At 40.5% G+C, this 18,721-nt stretch overlaps 1 protein-coding gene across 12 annotated transcripts in view; it reads left to right on the forward strand.

Moving 5' to 3' along the window:
• The window catches only part of RAPGEF2 (Rap guanine nucleotide exchange factor 2), a 2,418,607-nt gene that overhangs the window by 2,161,915 nt on the left and 237,971 nt on the right, over window positions 1–18,721 (forward strand). For all 12 annotated transcript variants that reach the window (XM_044062055.1, XM_044062064.1, XM_044062056.1 and 9 more), the window contains one exon: window positions 5,938–6,321. In XM_044062055.1, coding sequence (XP_043917990.1) covers window positions 5,938–6,321 — 384 coding nt within the window. The remainder of the gene's footprint in view (window positions 1–5,937; window positions 6,322–18,721) is intronic.

Genomic DNA, 18,721 nt, shown 5'->3' on the forward strand with positions numbered 1-18,721 from the left:
CCACATATACTCACCTCATACATAAATCTAATTATATGCTACTTCTCTTTAATACGTTTAGGAACTTTATCTATAAATCTCCTGTGTATAAGGCTTGTTTTTTTTCTTCTTTTCCCCATTGCCTTTACTCAAGGAGTTATTTTTTTTTCTCATTACACACAAATGTGGTTATTCAAGGATAAGAACCTAATATATTGGTCTCAGCTGATAGTAAAAGATGAACTGAAATATATAGACTATTTGACAGCTGAATTTGAAATAGATAAACATTTATGGTTAGACATACAAGCTTGTAGAAAATTTCTCTTAAACTTGATCTAATGTCACCAATAATTAAAAATTCAATACCTAAACTTTTACACTATCTGATTCTGTCCTCATGACATAGATTTCCTATTTAAGGTAAACTGTCACACGCATATAAAGTGATTAGAAATGAAACAGTTGCCCTGAGAGTTATTGGAATTATTTTTTCACAATCTGTAACTATCAACCTACTGATCAAGATAAACAGGATTATATTAGAATCAGCTAAAATGACCACTTCGTCTATTACATGGAGATTATTTACATGGAAATTTATGTACAAATCATTTTTAACTCCTCCTTACATAATTAGTAAATTTAGCAAAAAGAACGATGTTTGCTGGAGATGTAAAATAGAAGTGAAGGCTGATTGGTACCATATGTTTTTTGATTGCATAGTCTTAAAAAATTATTGGGACAACATTAATAATTTTCTTCAAGCCTTATTTTCAGACAGCATTACACTTTCCAAATCTATGGTTCTATTTAACACACTAATACCTGTGTGCATTAAGAAAATTAAGTATCCTAGGGTTTGGCCTATACTAGCTGTTGCCAGGAAAATTATAACAAGAAATTGGAAATTTCCTTGAATTTAAAAACCTTTTTACTGAAGTTTGTCAACTGGAAGTATTGACCATTAAATCAAGATCCATCAGGAACACATCTTTATATAGTATGTGGAACAAGTTACATGATTTATTAGGAAAACAATCTATGAATTCACGATGTTAATGTATACTCAGATTCATATAATGTACATTTGTGAACGTCTTTGTAAATACTTGAGTTATGTTTGTTTAATGTATTTTCTTTTTTCTTAACTCACGTTGAATATTTGTGAACATCCTATGTAAATATTTGTTTATAGTCGAAATTTAATAAAGCTGCTTTCAAAGAAAGAAGAGTTTTCAAAAGAGCATGGATCTATTTTATTGTCCTTTCAGCATGCTAGTAGATCATAATCTATGTCTTCTTCTTCTTTCAGCTTTTTCCCGGTTAGGGGCCGCCCCAGCGGATCACCTGTCCGCTCATGATTGGCAGTGAAGTTTTACGGTGTCGAGTTGCCAGCCCGGCACCCAACCTTCCACAGAAGGCACACACTCACACCTAGGGTCAATTTAGAGTGTCCAATCCACCTACAGCATGTCTTTGGGATGTGGGAGGAAACCGGAGCACCCGGAGGAAACCAACGCGATCACAGGGAGGACATACAGACTTCGCACTGAAGGCACCCCAGCTGGGGATCGAACCGGAGAACCTCTTGCTGTAAGGCAGCAACGCTAACCGCTGCACCACCGTGGCCGCCCAGATCATAATCTATGTAAAGAGATTTAATTTCCACTTTTTTCAATTCCGTGATTAATGCATATCTTTGGTGATTACACAGTTCATAACAGCTGCTGTCAGAAAAGTGGTGGGAAAGATTTCTCAGGGCTGACAGTGTCCCTACTGCTAATACCAAATTACATCACTGCAACACACAAAGGGAAACATTAGACCATGAATATTAAGTCTGTTAGTCTGTGTCTTTAAAAGTTCGATTTAAATTTCAATTTTGCTAACAGTTTGTCACAAATTTTAAATACACTAATTTCAGTTTTCATTTAAACATAGTAGATGTTGCTTATGATATTAAAACCATATCCTTGCTACAGATCTGATTCATTTGATTTTTAAGGGCATCTGTTTTTGTCCGCAGGAAATAACATTTTTTCTTCTTAATTTCCAAGGGTGACTATTATTTTTACCATATTTCTTTTGGGCCTTTGTATAAGTATGTCTAATTTTGTGTAATGGGAGACATCACATGGCATTTCCTAGGATAATCCCTAGCTTACAACACAATTTAAGTCCTTTCATTTGTATTCTTTAGACAAAGGCGAGGTGGTACAGCGGTAGCGTTGTTGCCTCACAGCAAGAGGTTCTCCCATTCGATTCTCTGCTGGTGTGCGGGGAGTGCCTTCTGTGTGGAGTCTGCATGTCCTCCTGGCGGTCGAGTGGCATTCCAAAAGACATGCGTGAGTGGGCGTGCCTTCGCTGAAGGTTGGGCATCAAGCTGGCAACTCGGCACCTTAAAAACCTACTGCCAATCATTAGCAGAACGGAGTTCCGCTGCGGTGACCCCTAACTGGGAAAAGCCGAAAGACAAGACAAAGGCAGACACAATGTGCTTGTGTTTTTAATTACTTCATACTATGGGACTAGAGGCATTTTTCTTATTTTATTGGATTTACTCTTACCCAGCCCAGTAATATGAAGTGTTTGACCTTGTTATTAGTTCTAATAGTAGGCCTGGACACTGGAGGAGTAGATTGCAGGTGGGAATGAAGTGGGGAGGGTAGCTTTCCCATCTGATTGTAGCATTTTATGGTAGTTAGGAATTTTGAGCCCAGTAAAATATATCAGAGTAGCACAAGTAGTTAGTGTGCAACAGAAAGTGTGTGCTTGGTTGCATGTGCACAGGAACCATACTGGCTTCATTGCATACCATGGGCTGGAGGCAGGGTTAATGCTGAGCAGGAGCAGCCTTAGGTCAACTGGTGCCCTAGGCAAAAGGGCTCCATGGCGCCCCCCACCACACAACCCAGTGGCCCCCATCCTGGTCTACCTACATTAAATAAATATTGAAAAATACGCCCCTGCTAGAGTGGCGCCCTAGGCGACCACCTAGCTGGCCTATGCCTAAGGCCGGCTATGATACTGAGTCAGAAGGAGAGAACAAGCCCCTATTTTTAGGATGGCACTGTACCAGGGCACCCCGTCTCCTGTCTGCCATGCTTTGGATATTGAAAAGTGCCACTGGAACATGGCCTTTGGTGGTCAGTTGAGGGCACAAGCATCAATAAAAGTGTGCAGTTGTCCCTTCCACCCTTGATTGGCTCCTGCTTATGTAGGAGCTTTGCTGTCTGGAATTCAGAGCCTGCTTCTTTCAGGACTTGATTGTTAAGCATTTCATTGCACTTCACACAGGCTCCACTAGGGGTGTCACCAGCATGACGAACAGGCATCTTGTTCCAGCAGGTCAGCCCATCGATATTTTAACTACTAGAGAGAATTGACTTTCTTTTTAAATCACTTCCTACCACAAAAGGCTTAACCTCCTTGCTGCAGTGCACACATCTTTTAACTCACAGTGAAGGTCACAGGCAAGACTTTTTATTTTCTCCTTGTTTCTTTTTGGGAGACAGTCTGTTTGGCTTTTATCACAACAGAATTTGCTATCCTGGAAATGTACCATATTGTGAGGCTTTGTAGAACCTTTAGACTACACTAGCCCAACACATGTTTGGATCTGTCAAAAGGTAAGATGTGCTGAGAGGCTCCCCTTCCTTTGCCATACCTCAATCCAGTGTAGAATGTCTTCTGCATCAATTCATCTTTTGAGAGTTCATTGAAAACTCTTTTTGTGTGTGTGCTTTTTACCTTTCTTCCTTCTTACTTTATGACCATCAGCCTTCTTCCAAAGAGTCTCGGCTAATTTTCTCCCCAGCAATGGCATCAACGATCACTGACTTGGATGAGGGCCAATCTGTGGGGTACCAGGCATCCATGAAGGTTGCTTGAACCTATCTTTGGACCAGCAGCCTTCCTTGTACCCTTTTGCTCACTGTGTGGCTCACCAGTTCCCTGCCACAAACTGTCTTGACTGGCAGCCTGAGACCCAACAGGAGAGACTCAATATCATTTTTGGCCTTTCCTGACAGTATTGTAATCCACTAAATGACTTGCCATTCCCCTGCTAATGTGTTACCTGAGCTGTCCAAGGATGTGCTGATGATCTGTCATTAAGCCCTCCCCCCGGTGGCTAACATGAACATCAGTGCCACAGCAGACATGCCATGTCTTCCCCGTATGTATGTGCTGCCACATATGTACTAAAGAAGGCTTGCGTATACTTAGTTCTGACTGTTTTTGTACCATGCAATCCTCAGCCTGTGTGGTGGCAATCATCTGACTATAGCTACCTTTCTTTCCCCCCAGGATGGACAAGCCAGCTTTGAGCAATCATTCCCCATCCTCTCTATTCCTGCTCTTTCATTTCCCAAGCTATTACTTGAAATGTGGACATTTTGGACAACTGACTCATAGTTACCATTTGGCAGCCTTCTGGAAAGGCTTCTTCTATGGATTTTGTTGTTTTCTTTGAAAGAAAAGTGGTTTCATCTTGCTATACAACATCCTCACATGTGCACCAAAGAAAACATTAGCCTGATTATTGGGAAACTTTTTTTATGTGGACTAGAGCTTTTTGCTGCTAGAATTGTCTCTGTTTCCAGCACCATGGTGGAAAAAGCTAAATCCCTGACTACACCCCAGACAACCCATATTCAATTTAGAGCACAGGTTCTAGAGGGGCTGGACATGGGTGAATGGGAGGGAGGGAGGGAGGGATGAAGCCAAATCACCAATGCTAGGGGAGGAGAGAAGTGGCTTAGTTCTCTGCATTGGTGACCATTGTCAGAGTCCAGATGTATCACTTTCAGCAAGTAACCTGTGATACATACTCTCCAAGCTGTACACCACCAGGCATGCACTGTAACACTCGTTTGCTCCCTGGTAGAAGCATTTCTTAAGCACCTGACTGTCACCTCCATGAAGGAAACAAATGGGTTGATGGGGTTCACCTGTCAGAGAATGAAGGGGCTGGAGGACTGGCAGTCAGAAAGATGAAGCTTAGCTCTCATTCCCATGGAGGAATGCCTGGGCTATTTGGGTGAAGAAAGAGGAGCCACTGGGATAGTCTTTCAGACCCTTAGGGTGAGAATTTGTAGTTTATATAGCTTGTTTATGCTTTCTTCTTCCCTAGGCATAAAATTGTAGCAATACCATCACTTTGCTTTCTCACACTTTTCTAAAACTGATTTTTACTTACTTGTTGCAAGTTGTTTGTATTTTAACTTACATTCACATTTATTAGAAGTGTGACTTTTATCATCTTTCCTTTGTCTGGAACACATTAAGGTGGATCTTCTTAATCACCAAATTGTTGATTTATCTCTCTAAACTGGAAAGTGTTTAGTCTGGTCAGAGCCCACATGCAGAAGTTGCCAGTGAAGAAAATCTCCACCAAGAAACTTTAGTTGGGTGTGAAGGCACAGCGGAATAAAATAATTTAATAATTGTGTTTTTATTAGATATGTAACCTAAGTGGGACTATCCTAGAGGGCTGTGACCCAAACAATGGAACAAAACCTGCAATGAGGGTTCACAAAGTGCTCTATGCAGTTAAAAATCCAACAAATCTTAGTGCTTTATGAAAAGTAACAAAAATATAAAATTCTTTTTTGCTCTTTGAAGTTATGTTTAAAACATTTGCAGTAGAAACCAAAGTCCTGCAGGAGATGAATTTAGGATCCAGTCAGGTAAACCTTGGCAAAACTGAAAATTTCTTGTGCAAAATGATTTGCAAATCTCCCTTTATTATAACATCATGTAAGATGTGCAGATTTGAAATTCTCATTAGCTGTCACATTCTTATATTTTTGATACTGTTGTTTTCATTGTCTTAACATTTATTTTGACATATGTGCCGTTTTTTCCCTTTTGAATGATTCATATTTAATGTGTGGCTTTATTTGTCAGAACTACATATATTATGGTCCTGACCTAGCTGAGTTTATATTGTAGGTATTATTTGAAAAGTAACATGGAAACAGAGACGCTGTGTTCAGACGAAGATGCCCAGGAGCTGCTGAAGGAAAGTCAAATTTGTTTACTGCAGCTAAGCACGGTAGAGGTTGCCACTCAGCTCTCCATGAGGAATTTTGACCTCTTCCGCAACATTGAGCCCACTGAGTACATTGATGACCTCTTTAAGCTCAAATCAAAGACTGGCTCAACAAACCTGAAGCAGTTTGAAGAGGCAATCAATCAAGAGACATTCTGGGTGGCTTCAGAAATCCTTAGAGAACCTAATCAGCTGAAAAGGATGAAGATTATCAAACATTTCATTAAAATCGCATTGCACTGCAGAGAATGCAAAAACTTCAACTCGATGTTTGCAATCATCAGGTAATATGAAATCATCATACCATATAGCAGTGCATTTATACAGATTGAGTTTAAAGTAAATGTTATTGACAAAAGCTGTAGCAGGTGTTTAATTTTACAAGAAAGCAGTGCATGTCTAAAAGCATAAGGCTCTAGCAATATTTTGATTGTGTTTTCTCCAATAGGGAATTATTTGAGCACAATTTATATTATGTGAATTGCAATTATTTTTATCTAGTGTTTTTTTTTTATTTTTTTTTTCATTTTTCATATGAATTAGTTTTGTATAGTCTGCTTACATAGTACACACACTGTTAAGGTTTAGCAGTATCCTCATAGTGTTCCAGGTTTGATTCTCTAAGGCTCTGTTTGCATTCTTTTATGACTGTGAGCATGTTTCTTATCATTTATTCTTGTATCTTTTTGATGATTCAAAGGGTACATTTTCTGGTCAATTTTAGACTGATCAGATGCTTCTGCTTCAGAATCCTGTTTATTATTAAAAAAAAGTGCCCTTAGTTAATTTAAAAGCTGGAATATGCAGGTTCAGTCTTTTTGATATAGATGCTAGTTTATAATGAAACCTCTATCACTTCAGGTCTGCAAATATGGTACACTTTTTTTTTTGTTTAGTGTAGCAAATCTGTATAGCTTTTATTAACTTTGTTTTCCAGTCTTTGTAAAATGTGTAATAGTGTATACCCAGTAAATAATTAACATGGAAATTACTTGTATAAAATGCAACACATTAAAGAATTATTTTCGATATGGAAGCTCCAAACTAAAACTGAAAAACTTAAACAAAATGCAGCATACTTAACTTGTGTTTGTTTGTGTATGTTTACATCAAGTTTGATTGTTAACCCCCATATCCACTGTACTGTAATAACTGATTTTATACAAGCAGATAGAAACACTGAAGTCCACATCCTGATTTAATATTGAAATTAATGTGCAAAACCTTTTAGTGATAAACATGCTAAATCAGTGTATTGTCCAAATGTCATATAAACAAAATAGTGCTACATGCTAATCAGAGTGTACTCAACCATACCACTCAAATATACCTTATTATGAGGAGCAGTTGCTCATTTAAATCTTAAAACTGCTCTGCTCCATGCTTTCCCACATTGAACAGGCTTGTCACAGATTTGTAGTAGCTTTCCATGATAAATATGAGTGAATTGTAATTCATGAACAGAGCTTTTTGTAAATATGAAGTAACAAATGTTGGCCATGCCCTGAGCCTCTTATTTAAAGTTCTTGACTATCATTCCACATTTTTACCCGTTAGCTCAACATTATGAGAAGCAGTGTGTCAAGTATGGGAGAAAGAAGTTTGAGAGTTATGTACATCAGTACCACTTTTACAAGTGTTCCATTTTTGCTAAATGGTTTTTAACCTCCTACCTTTTATTAAAGGTAAAAAGTTTCCCTTCATAAAGTTTGTGCTGTTGCACAAGTAACAGCAAGCTTGTGTCGTATCAGTCTCAAAGGGTCAGACACAGACTTTCAAAAAGTCTTATTCTCTGCCTGTTCTGAAAGCGATGTCAGGGGAAAAGGCTATTCGGCATGATCCATTTAAATGTTAGTTTCTTCTTTGCAGCTGCCGTTTCAAGCAGGAGCATCTAAAGTTTTAACTGTCACCATTCTGGCATCTCCTGCTTTGCTTCAGTCACATGACTTAACCTCTAAGGCCAATAATGGAGAAAAAACTCAGTCCACAAAAGGAAAAATGCTGAAGGAACCAAACCAAAGCAGTCCAGATGTAATTCAAAGCATTTATATATATATATATATATATATATATATATATATGCTTTGAATTACATCTGGACTTTGTGAAGACATTGTGCTTTGGTTTGGTTCCTTCAGCATTTTTTCGTTTGTTAGCCTGTAAGCCCCATATACTTGAAATGTAGTTGTTAGGAAAAGGAAAGGAAGGCAACCATGATTTAATAAATGTTGGAAGGTATAACTTTCAGAAGCTCACTGCAGTGCATAATGATGATTCTTCTCCCGATGATTGTTTGATGTTAAATGCTTGCATTCTTTAGATGCCAAGGTGTGCACATACATACACCACTGGCACACACTGTGATGTTACAAACTGGATCTAGGAGGGTTTACCCAGCTGCATGTTCCCTATCACTTGCACTACTCTGATTTCATTCCTAACATTTGTAAGGAATTTTCATGAAGTCGATGCCTAAAAATTTAAATCTTATAATTATTCTTGTATTCCACTGTATTTAGTACCTGGGAGAGGAATGCAGTACAGAGTACCATGGATACTTGTGCTCTAATCTGACTAGTAAAAGGAAGAGATATGAACAACTCAAGGCTGTACTTGTCCTCTCATAGAATGATTCCCTTAGAAACTGTTTAGAGAGACGAGAGTTGTTTGGATAACCTAGGTATGACCTGGTGTAAGAGAAGGGTGCATGACTATAAACAGTAATCATTGTCTTCTTCTCCTTTAGATGGTAAGAAATTCAGTTCATACCATTCCCTGTCTAGTTAGAAGAAGCAGGAGTGTCATTTCCCTTTTATCCACCTTTGTGGGCTGAGTCTTGTGATATAAACATTTCTGCTTCCTTGACAGAACACATGCACAACCTTTTTGCATAGAAAAAGCCCTCAAATCCTTTAGTAAGTGCAATGCTCCTTCATAGAACTTGCACCCTTGGCAGTATTCTATCACCTCCACCCAAGTCTTTGCCTTGTGTATGACTTGAGGGTATCTCACTATCTCTCCTCCTTCCCTGGTGGCCATTCCCAAGATGTGGAACACAGAATGCTGTTTCACATCTGGTGAAGTTTATCTGCATATATGTAGCAAGGTATCTTAAAGGAATTTAATACAACACCACCCCCTGTGCAGGAGCTGTCCTTAGGGTGGCACCTTTTTAACCTAGCTTGACCGTTCATCTGGATGCCTGATTGGTATCAGTTGAGTTGTGAAAACTGTGCTGATACTGCCCATCAAGTTGGGCAAACCTGTGATGGCCACTCAACTCCATCACTTCCCTGCAAGCTCTTCCAGTCCTTGGTCTCACTGTTTGAACCTGGGTTGGCAGGGGGAGTGTCAGGACTCCATCCATCTAGGCCTCAGAGGTACCTATGAAGAGTATGTCTTTCCCATTTACAGGTATGCATGGAAGTGGGGATTCAGAAGGGATTTTTTTTTCTCCAGAGACAGAAAAGATGAGACTTCTTCCTGCAGTTCCCCAGGAATCCTTTCTTTGGAGAAATGCAGAGATTCATTAAATCTTCCGCGAATGGGCTGTTAGCTCCTCTTCCTTCTTTCAAAAAGAGACTTAATGAGAACTTGGAGGAAAATGTTCTTATAACTCTATATCATCCCACTATGGAATTTGTTGTTAAAGATGCTATTCCTTTGATCTGTCGGCACCCACATTCTGGTAATTCTACTACTTAGAAAGCTGATGTACTCTTGTGTATTCTTGCATGGGAGCAAAGTGACATCTTTATACATCATTATTAATTATCCAGATTCCTGTGTGTACTCTGTTTCTCTGTGGGATCTGTATGGGTTTCTCTAACAAGTCTGTGAGGCACTGTTTTGTTATCATAAACTTTGTAACATATCCATTTTACACTGTAAGTCATTGTATTGTAATCAGATTTCAGTCTATTGTATTGTACCAAAAAGTGCTTCTCCGATTAGCATTTTGCACAATGGATAGATAACTTAGACATTAGTGGTGCAGTATTGTTATACTTCTGAGATCCCACAACCTTAGATAAGAACATTAGTGGTGCAGTGCTGTTATACTTCTGAGGTCACACAACCTTAGACAAGCGTGGCTTTCCTTCTCAGATGTCATGTGACCTTGCCTTTTTTTTTTTGTACTCCCTCCTGTGCCTACACAGCCTCATGATGTTCTCTCCAGTTTCCGCACTCGCCCATCCCTGAATCTCCAAATTGCTTCTTACGGTATGCCTCCCATGAGACCTTTTGCTGGGTGGGTCCCCTCTACTCCTTGGGAAGTTGACTTTATCAGTATTCATTGTTGGGCACCAGTGAACAAAACATCCAGTGAAGAGCACTGAGAGCAGAGCTTGGGAGCTGCCATTCATGCAACAGCTGCATAATGGCTTTACACTTGGCCCTTACCAAATATTAGTATTTCTTTGAACTTGACCACTTCCATTCCCCCTGAAAGTGGAAGCCAGCGCTGGTTGCTAACTCTCACACCCGCTAACTGTCTCTTGTTGTCTGGGTTTGCAGTCAGGTGTTTATCCCTGTGTGTCATGGGTTAACATAATCTTGGATTTACTTACAGTGAGCACTGTGACTTAGAATTTCCTCCATTAAGCTAGACATGAAACAGGCTGTCATGTATGTCTCATGCTTTGGGAAAGGCTTCTTTGGGCAAGCTTTTCAGTATATTGCAGAAGACCTACAAAAGAGGAAGTGGATGTTGACCACTGTGGAGGCTCTCTATGAAGCCATTTTGGCTTCCTCCTGCACTTCTTTCAGAACAGTACAGCACACAAAGGAGGAGATGTCTTCTCAGAGACAGGAGGTGATGATGTATTAGTCAGTCTCTCTCCTGTTGGGGCCCTCTATGAAGTCTGCTTGTTGGGTGCAAGGTTCACAGGGGCACCTGCGGTCCTCCTGACTGTCTACCAGGGCTGTTAATTGGAGCCTTGTTCTTTGAATTTCACTCTGCCCAGTTTCAACAGCTTAAGACCCATCTTAATAATCACCACTCACTTACTACCTGCTTAACCCCCCTACTTACACATCAGAAACTTAACACTTGTTGTGCTTCCCATTGCATGCACCTATCGTTATCAGGACCTTTAATTAAATTCTGCACCTTAGTACTTGTGGCTCTCCAAATATCAGTTACTCCCCCCTTAAAGGTTAACATTATTGTATAATTAGAATCATAATACAGGATATTCCTACTTTTTGTCGCTTATGTTTGACTTTTTTGTAATTACCCTAACTTTAATCTCAGTGATGCACTACTCCAGAACTTTTTTCAGTACTCTATCTCTTCCTGTGGCTGATAATTTGCATAAAACTAAACTCTTTCCCATCACAACCTTCTTTTGTAACACATAGCTGCCTAACACCTTATCTAAATTTCACATTTCATCTTTAGTACTGTTCCTTAACTTCATCCCTTACATAACTTATATTAATCAAAGTTATTTCCTCATCAAACTGCTATAACTAGGCAGCATTCAATCAGATCCAGGCCCCTCACTCGATGCACAACATCCCCGGACTGCAAAAAACAGCAATCTCACAGCCAACAAATTCCCCAGGGTATCACTGCTAACCCTCTTAATCTCTTGCCTCAACATTAACAAGCATAAATAAATGGTCAGGCTGTGAAGCCTGGCTTTTTGACCTAAAGCTACAATTCTGGAAGTAACAGAAACCTAGCTAAAACACCACCATGGTCCTTCCCAACACAAAACTGTAACTGTACCTTATACCTAGATAAGGTATTAGACACGGTAGCAGAGTAGCAATACTTATTACCAGGAATCTATCAACTGTCGTCAAACGGTACACATAGAGGCAGATGCTGCAAACCAGAAGTTTAACTGGATATCAACACATTTTGTATTTGCAGTCATACCAACTTGCATTTGTGCTTATCTTGCATCTCCCTCCCCAATCCTGAGTTACACTAACTAATACATGATGTATTGCTAGTGGTGTACCACACAACACAGTACTAATAGACAGATTTAACAGTAATATTAGTAATGCTCTCAGCCACTCTCTTAATAAAATGCTTTTTCCCCCAGATTGAAACAATTAGATAACCCAAAAGACCCAGCCATCTGAAAAGCAGTAACTCTATTTTCAACCTCATTATAACCAACTTAAAAGTGAAATGTAAAGAAGTCCGTACACAGCTTAACTTAACTTTTTCACTTTTTCTAGCATGTCAAAGGGTCAGTTGCTAGCGTCCTCTCCTGTTCAGCTGGTGAATCTGGGCATCTTGAGGCAATGTTACAATTGCCTCATGTACACAGACAACCCACTCCTTCTCCCACAAAACACAAATACATGTGAGAGATGCAACTATATAGCCAAACTGGAGGCTGAGCTCTCTCAACTCAGGACTGGCAAGACCAGACAGGAGGAGAAGGAAACCACGCACACCACAAACCCAGTTTCACATAGAACTATCACAACTGCAAAACAAACACATAAACACACAAAGACATACTCGGAGGCACTGATCAAAAATCTACCAAAACTACAGAGGCCGCCAAAGCAGACACCCAAGCAACTGCCACCTCAAGACATAAGACATGCAACACATAGTTCTCAGTCAGTGTGCTAAACAGTCACAGCCCTTAAGGCCAAACACAATGCCAAACACACTTGTTATAGGTGACTCCATAGTCAGACACACTGACGTCCCACTCACCAGACTGAACAAGGAAAGATCACAGTAAGCTGCCTGTCAGGCGCTAGAATCCGCCACATAACACAAGCACTCAGGTCACTCCACAGCAAGTACAAGTATGACTCAGTCATTGTCCATGCCGGTGTGAACGACCTGAGACATACCTCCCTGGACTACATGAAAAGAGACATAGAGGAGCTCTCAGATTATGTAGCCCAGGCTGGTATGACCCTGACCCTGAGCAGTATCCTACCCTCACCAAGAATGATGCCACAATACAGAGACAAAATGATCAGCTTTAATAATTGGCTTAATTACTGGTGTCATTCTGAGGATCAATGTCTGTCTGCCTGGGATGACATGCTGGACAAGCCACGCTGCTTCAAGGGCGGCTTGCACCTGTCACCCTGGGCTTCTGGATATTGGCAAAGGCTCTTGCCACCCCCATAGTGCCTTTTTTAGGCAAGGCTCAAATGATAAACCTACCGCCCTAGAAAACAAAAATGGAGAAAAACTAAGGGTAATACTGCTCAATGCCAGAAGTCTAAACCTCAAGATGCACGCCCTCGAAGCCCTCCTCAGTATGGAGAACATCGATGTCTGTGCTGTGACTGAAACCTGGTTCAAGGCTCCTGACAGCACCCCAGCACTATCAGGTTATACCTCATATCATGCGTTCCGGCCCCAAAATCCGGACCAAACCACAAAAGGAGGGGGAGTATCCATATTCATAAAGGATACCCACACCTCCAGGTTAGTGGCAACGCACAAAGCATCGGAGACCATCCAGGTGCAATTAACCAAAGGTAAAACTGCCCTACAGTTTGTAGCATGCTACAGACCACCTTCTCAAACTCAGGAAACCCACACAGCCTTCCTGAAGACACTGGAGAGTATGAATGTCTCTGCAAACACCATCATATTGGGTGACTTCAACTACCCAAACATAGACTGGGAACATTGCTCAAGCCCCAACACCCTAGCCCAAAGGTTCCTGGAGTTCATAAACTCATATGCTATGGAACAACTAGTCACTGTTCCCACAAGAGGAGAAAATATACTAGACCTGATCATCACAAACATGGGGACAAAATGCTCCACACCGGAAGTATATCCCTCATTGGTGAGATCAGACCATAAATTAATCTAATTGGAGATCCACATCCCGCCCCCACCCCCAGCAAAAAAGACCACAGTGAAGAACTTCTCAAAAACAAACTTCACACTTCTTAAGACTGGAGTGGTATCCTTCACCCGAGCCAGTGGAAACCACAACCCACGCTGCTGAAACCCTTACAAATGCCTTCTACGAGCACCTCCAGGAATGTATGGATCAAGCAATCCCTAATAAAATCAAGACCCTTTCCACCAAAGGCAGGCGCCCGGTCTGGTGGACCCCAGCCATAAAGAAACTCTACAACAAGAGGAGAAAGCTACTACATGACAAAATCCCTAAAAGGGAAGGCATCTCTGATCAATACTAGCAAAAAACTACGATCACTCATAAAATCATCCAAGGCCAACTTTGAGAGAAAAATCGCTAATGACACAAAAGACAATCATAAGGCCTTCTTTAGCTATGTTAGAAACCTGGGTGGAAACTCCCAGATATGCTCAGAATTAGTCCAAAATGATAAAAAAAATCACTGAACCCACAGACATTGCCAACATACTGGCAGACAGATTCAGTGCAAATCCCCCCCCCCCCCCCCAAAAAGGAGAAATATCTATCACACCAGAGTCTAGCCTCCCAAACATCTCAGATGCCCAGGGTGAGAGCTGCTGTCTCTAAAGCAAAAAACACAGCATCAAATGGGACCGGACGGTGTCCCCGGCTGTGTGCTACACGAACTCAATGAGGAACTAAACCCACACATAAGGCTGCTGTTTAATCTTAGCCTTACTACAGGATACGTACCCAAAGAATGGCGTACGGCAACTGTGGTCCCACTCCACAAAGGCGGTGCTTCTACGGACCCTGGAAATTACCGCCCCATAAGCTTGACGAGCCTCGTCTGCAAAGCTATGGAGAGGATCTGTGCCTGACATACAAGGCCATGTCCAACCCAGAATTAATGGACATGCTCCACCTCAAAAAATCCATATCCACCAGAGCCACGAGAGCAAGAGACTTAAACCTCAACACGGATATAAATAGGAAGTGCTGGAGGGACAGATTCATCACCCAGAGACTCCCTACACTATGGAACAGAATCCCAGTCCATGTGAGGCAGAGCCCCTCACTGACTCTGTTCAAGAGAAATCTTGACGAGTGGATGGGAGATCGTAGGTTTACCCCGGGAATCATCTCTGTGTCACTGCTGGACAGAGGCACAGCAAACTAATGGGTATAGTATTCTCATCCTAAGGGGTGGTGAAAGCCACACACACTCTGGCTAGGCTTATAAATGCCCTAGGGCAGATAGCCTAGTATGAACCTATGAACCTAATACTGTAATCGATCGCTGCCCATTTCTTTTTATTTGGTCCTTTTAAAGAAATAAAGAAACCACCTTGTACCATCTCCTGCTGATCATTCTCTGAAAATAAACTGCTACTACTACGAGAAGAGAACCTGTGAACCACTGGTTGGTCCTTTATGTAAAACTGCAGAGTTCCAAACACAGCATTTCCCACATCTTGGAAACTTTGTGCCAAATTTTTCCAATTGTAAATAGGAGGTTAAGGGGGTAAAAATGCCCACGAGTGTCACAGCAACTAAAATAGCAACTTAAATCCAGGTATTCCTCCAAGAATGAATGGAAACAGTAATCCTGCAACAAGTAACTACATAAAAGATACAACCAAGTCAAGAAAAGGTCCAGAATTGCTAACAATGTAGCAAAGGGCTTATTTTTTTAGAGACGGACAGACCGTTCTAGCTGCAGCCTAAAACACTTAAGGAAAAAATTGAAATTTGAAATCTGTAATGGGCAGCATCACTGTTTCCACACAGTCAGACAGTACTACAACATGAAGCCTTACAATTATTAAAGACTATAAAAAAAGTTCTAATAGACACTGTTAATGACCCAACCAAAGACTATGTCCATGTTCAGCCCCCCGCCCCAAACATCAGTTGGCAGTACAACAAACGACTCCCAGATTCAGATCTCCCAGCTATATACCTCCGCAGCTTACAGCCCAGCATTTTAGTTTAGGCAACTCACTGTTAAAGAAATCAAAACTGCTCTTAGCATAAATGAAAAAGTCAGCTACGAGCTCTCAAAACTACAATCCCACCTTCCTGAAAATGTCAGCTCCTTTCGTTGCAGCACCTCACTGATATATTCAACCTGTACTTAACCACGTTTGTTTTTCTTCACAGCCTGTAAACACAAGCACATCATTTCCCATCCCAAAAAGGAAACCCTAAGGAATGCAAAGATTAGAGATGTGTGACAAAAATCTTTGAAAAGAAATGTGTACAAGTAACTTTGGGATCACATAAACTGATATGGATTTCTTTGTGATAAATATCACAGATTCAGAAAGAGCTTTTTTCTGTACCACCACGGCATTATTCATATCCACTGACATCATTTATAGCAACATGAATGATTCAAAAATTAACAGAGGGTCTTTTCATTGATATGACAAGAGCACTCGAACAGTAAAACCTAACCTGATCCTCCACAAACTTAGCAAAACCAAATTTGGTCCAAATATAATAAGGTGGGCTCGAAATTACCCCTAAAACAAAACATTGCAAGTATTCTAGGAACAGAAATACCTATGAATCACCTTAGACTCAAGATTTTTCACTGGAAAGGCACCTTGACAGTATTTTTTTACAAACACTCCAACTAACCAACTGCTACAGACATATACATCTTTTCACCAACATGACTCGTAATACCCTAGCTAAAAATAAAAATGTGCATTTCCCAAAATGTAATATGGGTTCTTCTTGTAACCTTACATTCCATCTCAAACACATGTAAAAATCAAACTATTATAAACAAAATCTGCAGATAACTTCTTGCAGAGCCCTAAACTCTTCACTGCCAATTTGTACAGTAGTGTAGCTGGTTACATTTCTACTTAGTTGTCAAATCTAAAAGCCATTAAAAATGGATACCCCCCCCCCAAAAAAAAAAAAAAAAAAAAATCAAGCAGCCTAACTACACACTTGGAGACAACCACAAAAATAGCATATCTTCCATTGGCCATGATTTAAAGCCTCCACAGGAGAAAGAGCTTTCTGTAGACTAAACTCAGCTGTTTGGAATTGGCTACCTTCAGAAGTGAGTCAGGAAGAAACTCTTACATTGTTTAGAAACAAATTAAAAGAACAACTGTTTAAGGACGCTAAATGCTGTTGCTTCTGTGACGGTGGTTGGTCCTTGCAGCTATTGCTATATGCATGTATTTTCAGTGCTTTATTACTGTGTTAATTGCAACTCTTTGTATTCTTTATTATATGTATGTATAATTTTATGTAAGTCTTGCACCACAGTGCCTGGATGGTGGCTAAAAATGGTCTGTCAGCCAGTTCAATTACCTGGTTATCAAACTGAAAAAAATTAAAAGAAAAGTATCCCCAAGCTTGGAAAGCCATCACCAGAAATAACTGCATTTTGCCCGTGATCTCAAATGTGTACACTTTGGGGCTCCTAGTTACCCATTATCAAGAGGTCCCTTGGGGCACCATGCAGTCTTCAGAGTGCTGTTGGAACAGGCCCAGACTGTAAAGCTCTGAAGGGCCACAGATTATTTTCGTTATTAGAAAGAGAATAAAGCATTTATTCTTACCCCTTTCTTGTTTTTTAATGGGCTGGTGTGTCCCTTCTTGGATGTCGGTGATTCTGACAGGCCTATCCAGTATATCTAGATGTCCTTACATTCACATGTTGCAGTGTTCATTACATGTCAAATTCCCTGCGTAGGGCAGCCCAACATCCAGCCAGTATACAAAAGCCTTGGGTTGCTTTAAAGCACGCCATACATCACACGTATGCTCCTCACATAGTGTACAGCATAAAGGTGACATCCAGACATGCCATTCTTTGAGCTGATAGCCCCAGTAGGAATACCAGTCCAAGGAAAAGCAAGAGGTAACCAGTACATCCAAAAGATAAATGAACCAGAGGGAGGAGGGAGGGAATGAATACTGCAACAGTGAAGGAAAGGACATCTTGCAGGTGTAAGATTTCCTTCTGTTTCCCTATTTTGGATGGTTGTTTGTTGTGGCCATATTGTAGGACTCCTTGGTTGGGGTCATTTCTTAGTTGCTTCTGTAGTTGCAATTCTTGGGTCACTGTATGTAGTTGTATCTGTTTGATTTTTGGTATTCCTCCATGTAGATTACACCCAGAAAGTCACTGTCTTAGCATCCTAAGAGAGGAACAAGAGATGGTTCATATTTAGAACCTGTCTGAACCTCTATACCCTCATAGTGGCCACCATCTTTACTATCCACCTGTCTTCACATGAGGGTGCTTCATTCTGTTGTGAGGTGTCAGAGGCTCTGCTGCTGGAGTCATATCTGGAATGGTGGACTGTTCATACCATTCTCAGCAAGAGTATTTTTCTTGACTGCCACTATGCCCTTTGCATAGGCTGATGATAAATGCTTTTTTAATACGCCAAGTTTACGGCCTCTTCTGTTTCAGAGTACATGGGAGCTACTTTGGAGAAGGGGCTATATGCCATCCCACTCAGACCAAAAACAGTTCTTCTTGCCTTCTAGTCTGTAGAAAGATTACAGCCAAATTGTCAGGCAAGACATAAACTGACTGCTTTTATTGTCTCAGAGAGGATTGTGGCATTATGCATAGGTGCCAAGTGGTACTGTTTTCCCACATTGCTGTATTTAATATTCATGTTTTATGCTTATTAGTTACTATTTCTCATGTTATATGCATGTTTTATTCATGAGGTATGACACCACTAGTACTTTTAGAATTGATTGGTGTTACGGGCTTTTGAATTTATATATATATATATATATATATATATATATATATATATATATGTGTGTGTGTGTAAATATATATATATATATATAT

This window comes from Protopterus annectens, chromosome 2.part1 (genome assembly GCF_019279795.1).
Source record: "Protopterus annectens isolate FY-2018-M chromosome 2.part1, PAN1.0, whole genome shotgun sequence".
NCBI classification, from domain to species: domain Eukaryota; kingdom Metazoa; phylum Chordata; order Ceratodontiformes; family Protopteridae; genus Protopterus; species Protopterus annectens.